Source organism: Musa acuminata, chromosome BXJ1-3 (assembly GCF_036884655.1).
Source record: "Musa acuminata AAA Group cultivar baxijiao chromosome BXJ1-3, Cavendish_Baxijiao_AAA, whole genome shotgun sequence".
Taxonomy (NCBI): Eukaryota; Viridiplantae; Streptophyta; class Magnoliopsida; order Zingiberales; family Musaceae; genus Musa; species Musa acuminata.
Window position 1 is genome coordinate 2,848,203 of NC_088329.1, and position 13,858 is coordinate 2,862,060.

General features: G+C 36.8%; 1 protein-coding gene across 1 annotated transcript; it reads left to right on the forward strand.

Moving 5' to 3' along the window:
* Positions 1-187: 187 nt before the first annotated feature.
* Positions 188-4,453, forward strand: LOC135636538 (probable beta-D-xylosidase 7). The gene is made up of 6 exons (XM_065148284.1): positions 188-604; positions 741-1,037; positions 1,460-1,629; positions 1,814-1,911; positions 2,985-3,749; positions 3,864-4,453. Exons 1-6 carry the CDS (start codon positions 188-190, stop codon positions 4,451-4,453), a joined length of 2,337 nt encoding a protein of 778 aa, XP_065004356.1.
* Positions 4,454-13,858: the final 9,405 nt, after the last annotated feature.

Here is a 13,858-nt window from a genome sequence, read left to right on the forward strand (position 1 = left end):
AGGAAAACAATAAGGAGGATTCATTGCAGATGAACAATTGGGCGAATTGCTTGCCAAAGTGACAGTCAAATCACAATCATGAATCCGCCAGTACATTCTCCTACGATGCATCTATGATTCATATATTCATCGCCGTTGTCCTCGCTCCCCCATCCGTAAAAGCTGTAACACCATAGCAGCTGAGAGGATGGGAACTCGGAGAGAACTCCATGGTGGTCTGACCTTTTCCGTCGCTCTACTGCTGCTGCTCGTACAACCACTCACAGTCTTTTCATCCCCTCCAATTGCATGCGATCCTACAAACCCGTCCACGCGAAACTACGCATTCTGTCAGACGACACTGCCCGTTGACAAGAGAGTGAATGATCTTATTTCACGCTTGACCTTGGAGGAGAAGATACAACAACTGGATGATCAGGCCGCTGAAATCCCCCGGCTCGGCGTGCCGAAGTACAATTGGTGGTCGGAGGCGTTGCACGGTCTGTCGAACTGGGGACATGGCATGCACTTCATCGGCCGCACCATTCCGAATGCTACCAGCTTCCCCCAAGTTATACTTACTGCAGCTTCCTTCAACCCCGACCTATGGTATCGTATCGGACAGGTAGTGCATGCTCCAAATTCCTCCGCTGTAATGTTCGTGGTTGTTTTATGCTAAGTTTGATGGAAACCGAAGGACTTGGAATAGCTTAATCTTAAGCAGTTTGATATGTGAGTGCATCTTCTTCTGAGGTTTGAAGGCTATCGCGGTGGAGGCTCGAGCAATGTACAACGCGGGACAGGCAGATGGATTAACACTATGGTCGCCAAACGTGAATATATTCAGAGATCCCAGGTGGGGCAGAGGCCAGGAGACTCCCGGTGAGGATCCCACGACGGCAAGCAAGTATGCCGTCTCCTTTGTGAGAGGACTACAGGGCGATTCCCCCACAGGTGAAAGGTCTGGCCAGCTGATGACTTCAGCTTGCTGCAAACACTTCACGGCTTATGATTTGGATAATTGGAACGGCAACGTTCGCTTTACTTTTGATGCTCGGGTAAGTTGCAATTATAATTCTTTCTTAAATAGTAGAAAAAAAAATGAACTATTTTTCAAAGATCAAACCAAATAGGAAAATAAAAAATTAAGATAGAAGAAAAATATATATTATTTTTAAAAAAAAAATATTTATAAGATTTTAAACTACTCTTTTACTTCGATGAATCTATATAAATCAAAAACTTTTACCTAAAAAATTTATCTAATCAACTTATTTAAAAGATAAAAAATTTAAAATTCTTCATAAGAAAGTACTTTTTAATTCAAATTAAGAGATTCTTATCTCTAAAACTCTATCTAACTAATTTACTTAAAAAAATACTACTTTAAATCTTAATAGTCACTTCTCACACAACACAACCAAATGATCGATCGAATTTGAGGAGCGAGCATCTCAGTGGCTTGTTTGGTGCTGCTCAGGTGACGGCTCAGGACATGGAAGATACCTTTCAGCCGCCTTTCAGAAGCTGCGTCGAACAAGGTCGAGCCACTTGTGTCATGTGTTCATACAATCGCGTGAATGGAGTACCCACCTGTGCTGATTACAATCTTCTGACCAAGCAAGCCAAAAACTTGTGGGGTCTTGATGGGTAAGATCGTAGGGATTTCGTATTAGTATGAGCTGGTTATTTATAGTCCCTTCAATTCAGATCACTGACCTATTGTTTTGATCCAATGTTTGTGTTTAGCGAAACATAATGTCAATACGAAACATCTCTCTTCTTTTCACTTCTTCTTCTTCCTTACTATCATCATTCTTTGACTATTCCTCAGATACATTGCTTCCGACTGTGCTGCAGTTGATTTCATGTATGGTGCTTCACACTACGCCAAAACGCTCGAAGAGGCTGTTAGTTATGCTCTCAAAGCTGGTAAGAAGGATGATGCATGGCTTTTATTGTTTACAACATAAGCAAGCAACACACACTTCTAATGGCCAAAGGCTTGATGTAGCAAATCCATGATCCTTTTATTTCTCTTACTAATTCAGCCTTAGATATTTGTAAGGGTCAAAAGCTTAATATAGTAAATCTATATAACAATAATAATAATAATAAAATCATAAATCTCAATTATTTAGAATTGAATATATCGAATCTTTTATTATCATTGATATAAGTTAAGATTAGAATATTTAAATATTTATGTATAGTTTTTATTAACATCTTTTTAGGTGTTCTTGAATCTCTTCTCATATCACTAACAGTAATTATTTCATCTTTTTTGATCGTGACATCGAGATGTCTCTTGAGAATATGCCTATACTATCTTAAATGGTTTTCTCTCTTTTTATCCTATAATATCTAATTATTCATAAATAAAAATATTTTTTTTATATCTTTCATAATAACCCCATGTATCTTTTTTAACATTTTCATCTCAACAACATAAATTTTTTTAATATTTTATTTTTAATTACCCAACCCTCAGATATATAAAGTAGGACTCACGATTATCTTATAAAAATTTTCTTTTAATCTCATAGGCATTTGATGATCACATAAGACTCCTAATTCCTATCGTCATTTTAACTATCATATTTTTACTCTATTAATAATATATTTATTAATCTCTCTATCTTATTTAATAATTAATCTAAGATGCCTAGGGTTTCTACTTAAAATAATTTTTTGACCATCTAATTCAACTATATTCTTCTGTCTATTTGTATAATTACTAAAATTATATTTTATATATTTACTTAATTTAAATTATTTTATTTTTAATATTTATCTTTATAGCATACGTTTATAATTAATTCTAAGTAGACTCTCATCGATTAATATAATATTATTAGTAAATAATATATATCAAGAAGATCTGTGATCAGTAATTCCATCGATTATTTTTTTTACTAATTCAGTATTGTGAAGATGAACCATGATCTTTCAGCTTACTTGTCTCATGTTGGAAGAAGTACTAATCATGTCGAAAAAATTTGCAGGAGTGGATATAAATTGCGGTAAGGCTATGAATCAGCATGTAGGAGCTGCTATCAAAAACGGGAATCTCTCTGAAAGTGACATAGACAGAGCCCTATTCAATGCCTTCTCCTTGAGAATGAAGCTTGGACTTTTCAATGGAGATCCACAAAAGCTCCCTTCAGGGGATATCCCCCCCAGCCAAGTCTGCTCGACGGAGCACAAAAACTTGGCTCTCCAAGCAGCCCAAGACGGCATCGTTCTCTTAAAGAACACTGGCAATACCCTTCCTCTAGCGAGATCAAACGTTACATCTCTCGGTGTGATTGGCCCAAACGCCAACTTCCCTCCAAGCCTTATGGGTAACTATAATGGCCCTCCTTGCGAGGTTATCACCCCACTCGAGGCATTGCAGAGCTCCATCAAAAATACCCGATTCGTAGCAGGGTGTAACATCGTTGCTTGCAACGTTACTAAGATCCCCGAAGCTGTCCAATTGGCGAGCTCAGTGGACTATGTCATCATGTTCATGGGGTTGGATCAAGATCAGGAGCAAGAGGGCCATGATAGGACGGATTTGCTTCTCCCAGGAATGCAGCAGACTCTCATATCCAAAGTTGCCGAAGCAGCAAAGAAGCCCATCATCCTGGTGCTGCTATCCGGCGGTCCGCTGGACATTACGTTCGCAAAGAACGACCCGAGAATAGGAGCTATCTTGTGGGCAGGTTATCCCGGTGAAGCAGGTGGATCAGCGATCTCAAGCATCATCTTTGGAGACCACAATCCAGGTGAAACGTCTCATGATTTCTTTGCTATGTAACATGCTAACTCGCAAGACTTCGTATCTTTATACTGGAAAGGGTTACTTCACGCTACTTACTTGATCAACCTGGTCGGCGCAGGGGGGAAATTGCCTGTTACTTGGTATCCACAAGACTTCACAAAGGTGCCGATGACTGACATGAGGATGAGGGCCGACCCTGCCACGGGCTATCCGGGACGCACCTACAGATTCTACAACGGCAAGCCCGTCTACCAATTTGGTTATGGCCTCAGCTACTCCAGTCATTCATATGAATTCGCAGCTGGAACTGCAACTTCGATCTACCTGAACAACTCGTCGTCTCCCCAGGCTCAACCGAATGATCCAAACACTCTCAGTTATGACGTCGCAAGCTTAGGCTTCAACACATGCGGAGAACTTAAAATCTCTGCGACCGTCAGTGTCAAGAACCATGGTCCCATGGCCGGACGGCACCCTGTGCTGCTCTTCTCTCGCTGGCCATCTACAGAACATGGTAGGCCGGCAAAGCAGCTGGTGGGTTTCCAGAGCGTGCACTTGGAGGCTGGAGAGAGCACCAAAGTGGAGTTTTCTCTGAGCGCTTGCGAGCATCTCAGCCGAGTCATGGACGATGGCAGAAGGGTGTTGGACAAAGGATCTCACTTCTTAATTGTTGGAGATGAGGAGCATGAAATCAGCATCATCTCCTGATCTCCGCTGGCCATTTAGAAGCTTAGCTTGTATTCCTATCACTTGTAGATCGAGGCGGACATTTGATGAAATGCATAATCAATCTTGATTCTTGCTTTCCATCGAGTGATTTAGAATGGATCTTATATTATTACAAGCTGTCCTTTTCCAAAATAAGAAATGATATTAAATTCAATAAAGAGGAGTACAATCATCATAAAATCAAAATGGGAAGATTTCCATAATCAATATGAATATGTTTGATTATATTCAATAAATTTTCAGAAGAAATACACTTGAAACTCCAATTAATGAGGATGCTTTACATTACAACTACAAATAGTATTTTTTTTGAATAAAAAATTATTACATCAAGTAATATCTATACGCTCGCACATGAACTTAAATTTGAATCATATTATTGTATAATAATGCATTAATCGATTCAAATATCCTAATAATATATTAATCATAAAAACTTATATAAATTGCATCGTTAGAAGCAAGTTATATATGTTTCTTTTTTTTTTTTTTTACTTTTCTAAAAAGCAAACTATTGTTAAGCTCTCGTTTAATTGGAGGATCGATAAATAATGTCTACCAAACTTGTCTAGATATATATTTGAGAGTGGTTAGATTATCTATAGTAACATAAGCCAAAATATATTCAACTAAGATGTGATGGACAAGTTACATTCTAACTTGCATAGAGAAACGAGATAAGTTCTTTAATATTTGATTTTTTAAAATAAAAATTTTAAGTGATAATGCTTATTTGTGTACAATAATTTGCATCTGAGTAGATAGTTATAGTCATAATAAAATTGTTAGAGTGAGCAAATGCATCAGAGCTCTTTAGCATTAGTTTTTTAATAAAAAAATAATATAATCATTAAAATTTTTCAAGGGGAGGAGCATGCTGGTTAAAGATGTAAGGATGTCAACCAATAATTAGTCTGTTTCAATATGAACTTATCATATTTGTTCAATGACAATACATAGATCTTTGAGAATAGCAACAGTATTATATATCGAATATCATATTTTGATAATAAAATCAGTTGAAAAGTTTAATAAATTAATATATTTTTAAGAAAAATGATACATGAAATATTTTGATCATGGTGTCAGATCGAGCTAGAGTGTCAGATATTGTGTTTAAAGATTATCATGCTAAAAATTAGATGTCAAGCTAAATGATTAGTCGACATACCGAAGAATGAACTTCATTCTTGAAGTTCAGACATCGTGCTTGAAAGATCGAATATCACACTGAAAGATTAGATATCGAGATGAAATCAATATGTCGGAGGATAGGATGATGTGCGAAAGGCTTGAATGAAGTGTCAAGGTATACTGAAAGAGTGGATAATGTGCCAAAATCTTCGATGGTGTTTCGGATGAGTGTTTGATGAGTCAAAGTCTTGGTCGAGGCAACTTTAGGCTAATTTGAGTTATCATGGGTTATTAGAAGGTCAAACATATGACCTAAACTACTTAGGTCAAGTAATGGTATTAGCTATGATAGTAGTAGTCTCACCAAAGTCAAGTTTTGCGATATCATATTAAAAACTACAACATTAATACCATTGAAGTCTAGTATTGCAGCTCCATGTCAAAAATTATAGTGGTCGAACCGTGAGTGTCTAGTATTATAGCTTCGCTTCAAATATTTCAATAGTAATATCATTTGAAATCAACGATAATATCGCTCATACCCTAAAATTTTGGCTTCATTTTAGAAGTCTTTTGAGGGTTATAAATATCTCACTTAGGTTTGGTTGATAGAGCATTCATTCTTGAGATTGTAAAATATTATAACTCTCTTATTAAGTATTATTTGAGTATCATCATCTCTCTTGAGTGTAGTTGTAATATAAATTATTAGAGGTGAGAGGTCGCTTGTAAAGGAGTAAGTGTGAAGGTTCTCTCATAAACTTGAAAAAGAAAAAAAAATTGTAAATGATGGTTGATCTTCACCAATTGAAAGTAAGATCGATAGTCAAAGTCAAAGATCTCGAGAGAAGAGGAATCGAGACTGGACGTAGGTCAGGAAGATCGAACCACTATAAATCGATTTGCCTTCCTGTTCTTATTTCTAACTTTTATAATTACATACTTATTACTATCCACTTTACTCACAATATTCAGTTAATTGTGTTTTCAATACGTGTTTTGCTCGATTGAATTTAAAAATTATTTAAGATTTACAATAGCACTTATTCACTATCCCTCCCCCTCCACACTTAGTTTCATTAAGATCCTAATGCTATCACAAAAAACAAGCACTTGCAACAAAAAAAATAACATAACCTTCTTACAATGAAATTCGATCACCTCTTGATTGATCCTAGCCTGATAGCCTAGCCTAGTTGTTAGATCCGAGTGACATGACTCTCTATATGTGTTATACCATAGGCTAATTATGCTAAATAAACTAGTGGTTCGATATTCAAGACATGAGGGATCAATAGCTCATTAGACGTCATGATTATTCGATCTCCTCCTTATGGTAAAGATGTGTCATCACTGTGAATTGTAAGACATCACTCTTTTAGTCGTTAGGAGTTTAATATGATTCATCTTCATCATTCATTACGAGTGATGTCAAGAGAATTGAACATGACAATTGTCCATGACATGTATATAATGTCATATATGTATATATGGTTTGTTATGATTTGTGAATTTTATTTAGTATTTTTTAATGTATTATCTATCATTTGTAATAATTTACTTTTATCTTATATTATACTCTCAACATTGATATATATTTTATCTATCCAAGATTATCCTTCTTAGCAATATTGTTGAATATTTTTGTAAAACTTTTTAAAGTCACAAGTCATTAAGAGATAATATAAGAGGAATAACACGTGCCTATTCAGTGTAAGTACCAATGATCAACCTAAAACTTATGTGACATCATAAGTTTTCTATGTTCCAAATTATCATTCATAATGGCTTCATAATTCTTTGTTACGTTAGAAATCATAAAGGATGTACTATTAGACTTCTTTTTTTATCTAGCCTTTGGCCTCCTATTGCAGCAACCCGACCTGAAGCTCCTTGTGACTAATTTTAAAATGATTGAAATTGATTTGATTGTATTGCTATGATGCACTTAAAGTAGATGTAGTCTTGAGAGATAGACTTCTCTCTAATTATATAAAATAAATTATTTTTTTTTATTTTTTTCTCATATAGTTAGATAAAGAGTGTGACTATTGCCAAATAAGTCAGTTATTCCTCAATTACAAGAAGATAACAAATATTAATACACTAAATAAATAAATATTATTTATTAAAAATCTATGTATCAATATTGTTAGTCATAATAAACAGAATATCATATAACATGTTCTAATGTAATATTTATCATAAACTTAATGTGCAATCTAACTAATCAAATGTAACAACATACACCACCAAAATATATGTTAAATCATGTTTCAGCAACAACATGCAGAAAATTTTGAAATTAAATAGAATAAATAGAAAATTATAATTAATAAATAAAAATCAAGGGAAGATCACATATCCACACCTACCTTTTCATTTTTCTTATTTTCTTCTACCCTAATTTTTCTTTCCATTATTTTCTCTCCTTTTTTTTCCCTTCCCCTTTAGTTGAATTTGTTAGGACCGAATCAAGTGTGGGAGGGTGAATTAATGCTTTCATAAAACTTACATCAATTCAAAAACTTCATTCAATAAAACTATATTGGAAATATGTTTAACTTAAAAACCTACGAAAGCGTACCGAGAATAGTGAGAGTAAGAAATTGCAATATAAATGAAAAGCATAAAGTAAATATAAATCAGATTTTATAGTAGTTCGATCGTCCCGACTTACGTCTACTCTCGATTCATCTTCACTTGAGACCATCGACTTTCACTACCGATCTTCTTTCCAACGGGCGAAGATCAACTATCTTTATAACTCTTTTCTCCTTTTTCACTCTTCTTTTACAAGTGTTCTCTCACACACCTCCCTTATGACTATCACTAAATTCTAGGAGGAGGGACTCTATACTTTAAGATATTGTAACGTTAGAATCCTAGAGTTTTTGTTCTACTTTCATGTTTTTTTATCAAGTAAGAATTTGTGGGATATTTATAGAATCCAAATGGCTTCAAAAATTAGAGCTAAAATTTAAATTCCCGAGTTTTCAAAGTACTGGCGATACCACCGCCTGTCAATTTGACAACGGGCAATACCACCACCTAATCTGGCAGTACCACCACCTAACACACTAACACTGGGTGATACCATTGCTTGACAACTTGGAAAAGTGTGCTCTTAACTTTTCTATCTCATAGGTGGTTACACCTAGCCTTGGGTCATCGAATGAGCTTTCCACTTGGCCCAAAATAGTTCCAACTCAGGCTCAATAGGTCTCTAATTGAGTTAGCATGGTTACATCAAAAATTAACTTAATTACGACCTAACTATGACCAATTAAGATATAACTGATTATAAAACTAGAATTCTATATTATCCGGCATATCATTGGCTCATTCGGCGCTTCATCCGATCATTCGACGCATCGTTCTTTCCTTCGGTGTATTGCCCAGTCGGCATGTTAATCTCCCGCAACTTTCGATCTCCTTGGCGTAATATTCGATCCCTCGGCCTGATCCCCGAACTCATGGCACGAAGTTCTTCTACTTGCACATCGATCAATCTTTCGGTTCAACATCCAATCTCTTGACATGTTGCACTCCAACTCAATGTCTAATTCTTTATATTTTAATCAATATACCTTTTTTTTATCAAAGTTAGTCCTATATCACTCAAAACACAGATTAGATCATAATTTCATTATCAAAACATGAGATTTAACAATCTCTTCTTTTTTTTATGATGACAACTAATTGATAATGGAGTTTAAACTAAACTCCCCCTATCAACTTGTCATATTGAAATGAAGCATCATTCAAATAAATTATAATATTCTAACCTAAGTTGAAATGATTTTAATCATGATTCACATTATATGAAATACATCATATACATAATCATAATAAAATCAGGAGTATTGCATACATAATTATAATTTTAAAACATCAAAGTACACCATGCATGGTTCAAATTTCAAATCATCGTAACTTCTCCCCTTTTGTCATCAACAAAAAGGAAAAAAGTGCAACTATCATATTTTTGAAACATGCAAGTTTTATATTACTTTAGAACATGCAAACTAGCAAATTTTAAAGATGCACAAGTTTAGCAATTCTTTCTCCTTAAAATGTGTAAGCTAACAAGTTTTACTTCCTTTTGCAATGTGCAAGCTAGTAAATTTAGCAAGTTTTACTTCCTTTTACAATGTGCAAGCTAGTAAGCTAGCAAATTTTTCACATATGAAAGTTAGCAAAATTGTTGCTTCTTTTGAGATTTGTAAGATAGTATATTTCTGCTTCTTAAACGTGCAAGTTAGCAAACTTTGCTCTCTTTTGAGATAAGCAAGCAAGCAAGATTTTTTCTTTCTTTGCAAGCTAGTAATTTTTACAAGTTTACAAGTTTTTGCTTTTTCTTGAATTGTGCGAGCTAACAATTTTTACTTTCTTTTACAAGCTACCAAGTTTTCTTTCCTTGAAATGTGCAAGCTAGCAATTTTTCTTTTCTTTGTAATGTATAAGCTAGCAAGGTGTTTCGAGGTACTAGTGGTACCATCGCCCAATCTATGCTAGTCATAGGTGTCATGTAAGCTAATCATGTGAATGATGGCATGAGTGACTTGACACATAGTCTATTTGCTTATTATATTTTGGTATTTCTCATTTTATATTGCTTGTTGTGTGTGTATATATATATATATATATATATATATATAGTGATGTTCTTAAATCTATGCAATGAGAATTTGATCATGATGAGATCACGATAATGAGACCGATTCGCCTTTAAACATAGATCCTAAATAATCTCGGTCATAGGTTACTCGAGAGAGACATCGAGATAACCGAATAAACTGATATGTTGTATCCTCGTCCATATGATGGATGCAGCTGGTCTCATAGTTGCTCGTGTGGGGACACTAGGGATACAATACAGGTGCTCATTGGGGAATGAGTTTACTGATTGATCTGCTTACGGAATGCTGAATGGTTGATGATGCCTTATTATCAGAAAACGATTCTGTAGTCCCAATGGTGTATCTAGTCCTTAGACTTGAGATACCAAGGATGTCTTGTATGAGTGCTCCACTCTTTGATATCAGACTTATATGTTTGGATGTCCTAGATCTAACACAGCTAGTCATAAGAAGTAGTAGTCAACCTTACGAGAGCTATTAAGTGTAGATGGAGGATCATCCACTCTCGGTGTCATAAGAGGAATGTTTCATGTATTCTTGCTCAGTTAAATCCCTGGCCAGGGTTATTCGAATTGAGAGAAAGAGTTCTCCGGGAGAATCTGATTAGAGCGAGACTCAAATAGAAACCATATGGGTCTGACAGCACCATGCCTGGTATACGGTCTCTGGAATATTAGATGGATGAGGGACTATAGGTACATGGTAACTAAGGACAGACATGTCCAATGGATTGGATTCCCCTGTATCGTTTGCGAACTATGGCGTAGTGGCCTAATACGTCCGTAGTTGATGAGTCGAGTGAATTATTATGGAGATAATAATTCACTAAGCCAGAAGGAGTTCTGATAGGCATGACTCACTATATATATATATATATATATATATATATATATAGTGATATTCTTGAATCTATGCAATGAGAATTGGATCATGATGAGATCACGATAATGAGACCGATTCGCCTTTAAACATAGATCCAAAATAATTCCGATCATAGGTTACTTGAGAGAGACATCGAGATAACCGAATAAACTGGTATGTTATATTCTCGTCCATATGATGGATGCAGTTGGTCTCATAGCTGCTCGTGTGGGGACACTAGGGATACAATACAGGTGCTCATTGGGGAATGAGTTTACTGATTGATCTGCTTACGGAATGCTGAATGGTTGATGATGCCTTATTGTCAGAAAATGATTCCGTAATCCCAATGGTGTATCTGGTCCTTATACTTGAGACACCAAGGATGTCTTGTATAAGTGCTTCATTCTTTGATACCAGACTTATAGGTTTGGATATCCTAGATCTAACACAGCTAGTCATCAGGAGTAGTAGTCAACCTTACGAGGGCTATTAAGTGTCGATAGAGGATCATCCACTCTCGGTGTCATAAGAGGAATGTTTCATGTATTCTTGCTCAGTTAAATCCTTGGCCAAGGTTATTCGAATTGAGAGAAAGAGTTCTCCAAGAGAATCCGATTAGAGCGAGACTCGAGTAGAAACCGTATAGGTCTGACAACACCATACCCGGTATACGGTCTTTGGAATATTAGATGGATGAGGGACTAAAGGTATATGGTAACTAAGGACAGACATGTCCAATGGATTGGATTCCCCTGTATCGTTTGCGGACTATGGCGTAGTGGCCTAATACGTCCGTAGTTGATGAGTCAAGTGAATTATTATGGAGATAATAATTCACTAAGCCAGAAGGAGTTCTGATAGGCATGACTCACGACCAGCTCGATATTGGGTCTAGAGAGTCACATACATATGGTAGGCATTGCGATGAGTAGAGGTTCAGATGTGAGATATCCGTCGGAGCCTATATTTTATTGGATATCTAATAAGCCCCTGAATTATTGGATCCTCTGGATGATATCCAATAAGAGCCCATGAGAGCTTATTGGATAGAGATATACTAATCTAAGAAGCTTGAGTAGTTGGATGTAGATCCAATACCCAATAGGGGATGATCCATTAGGGTTAAGTTGACACGAGACCTCTATAAATAAGAGGGTTTCAATAGTTTATGAGTTAGAGTTTTTTACTTCCTCTCATATTCTCCTCCCCCTCTCCACCTCAGAGCAGGCCTGAAGTTTTGAGAAGCATCAACACAGCCCTATTGTGTGAATCACAGCTAGAGAGGAGGGCGCTTGACCTCCTTCACCCTCTCTTGGAGATCTGCAAGGATTCAGGGATATGCGATCTCCCTATGTAACATAATCTATCTCACACGTGGTTTTCTATTTCGCGAATTTTTGCACACCAATCTTCGTACGATGATGAACATATATTTGGGAATTAAGGATTTTATTTTCTATTCTTCCGCTACGCATGTGATGTTGCCCCCAAGATTTTTCAATAATGGTATCAGAGCCAAATTTTTCATGCAAAAATTGGTTTTGAACTACGTGTGTTGTGTTTTGGAGAAGCTTTTGAAGTCAAAACCGTTGACGCTAAAGTGAGAAATGACAGCAACTGTTGCTGCCCTCGCTACCATCTGCGTACAACAAGCTTGCTACCGGTGACCTACAACCTACGGGAGCCGACAGCCCGCTGGCACAGCCCGCAGTTACTAGCGCTGCCACTGGTAGCCCTCGTGTAGAGGCATCGTGGGGCAAGGGCGCCTATGGCCGCTACGCCCGCGTATAGAGGCGCCGCGGGGCAGCGACGCTGCGCCCGCAGCCAGAATCGCCCGGTGGGGCAACATCGCCAACAGGCAGGGCAGCATCGCTAGCAGGCGGTGCCCCGCTGGGGCACCTACCTACGTGGGTGGCGCCGCCTGCAGGCACACTGCCTACGGCAAGGGCGGCGCCCTCGCACCCCCTGCCGCACAGGCCACCATCGGCAAGGTAGCGGTGGCCGCAACAGGGAAGAGGGAGAAAGGGGCTTAGGGTTTTTTTTGGACAAAAGATAATTTTGCCCCTCGAAATTTCAGAAATTCCAGATTATGTATTTTACCTAAATTACGAAAATACCCCCTTAGCATTCAGGAAATTCCCTACATGTCCTTGATTTCAGAAAAAAAAAAAAATTAATTAAAAGGTTTAATTAATTATTATTATTTATTATTATCTAGTAGTCATACATGATGATGATTTATACATATGATGTATGATATGTGGACGGATGATCATGAACTGTGTGATGTGTGTATTTGTGATTACTATCATAGGGGCCTATGAGCCTCCATTTTATTTCTCATTTATTGTCATGCCTACGTGCATATAATTAAGTTGTAATCACATGAGGAGGAGCAGCGGGAGCGTGAAAGCGATAGCAGGACCCACGAGACGGACGATCACAATGCATCGAGATGCCGACGAAATCGATGAGGACGAGATGGACAATCACAGGGCATGGAGATGCACCACTACACATATAGATCTTCATGTGAGTGATTTAGCCCACTAGCTCGGGCCTGATTACATTAGATTGTGGTCCATGATCTTTTGTTGTAATTGCTCATGTGATATGTGATTGCTTATACATCTACTATATATGTATATATATATATATATATATATATATATATATATATATATATATATATATATATATATATATTGTAGATATATATTAAATATGTATGTGTGTGACATGT

What these genes read in the sequence shown, in the direction of transcription:
- LOC135636538 (XM_065148284.1), top strand. Translation starts at nt 188, where the DNA reads ATGGGAACTCGGAGAGAACTCCATGGTGGTCTGACCTTTTCCGTCGCT. An exon ending in GCTTTACTTTTGATGCTCGG is followed by an intron (nt 1,038 to 1,459) that starts GTAAGTTGCAAT and finishes GGTGCTGCTCAG; the next exon opens with GTGACGGCTCAGGACATGGA. An exon ending in TAGTTATGCTCTCAAAGCTG is followed by an intron (nt 1,912 to 2,984) that starts GTAAGAAGGATG and finishes AAAAATTTGCAG; the next exon opens with GAGTGGATATAAATTGCGGT.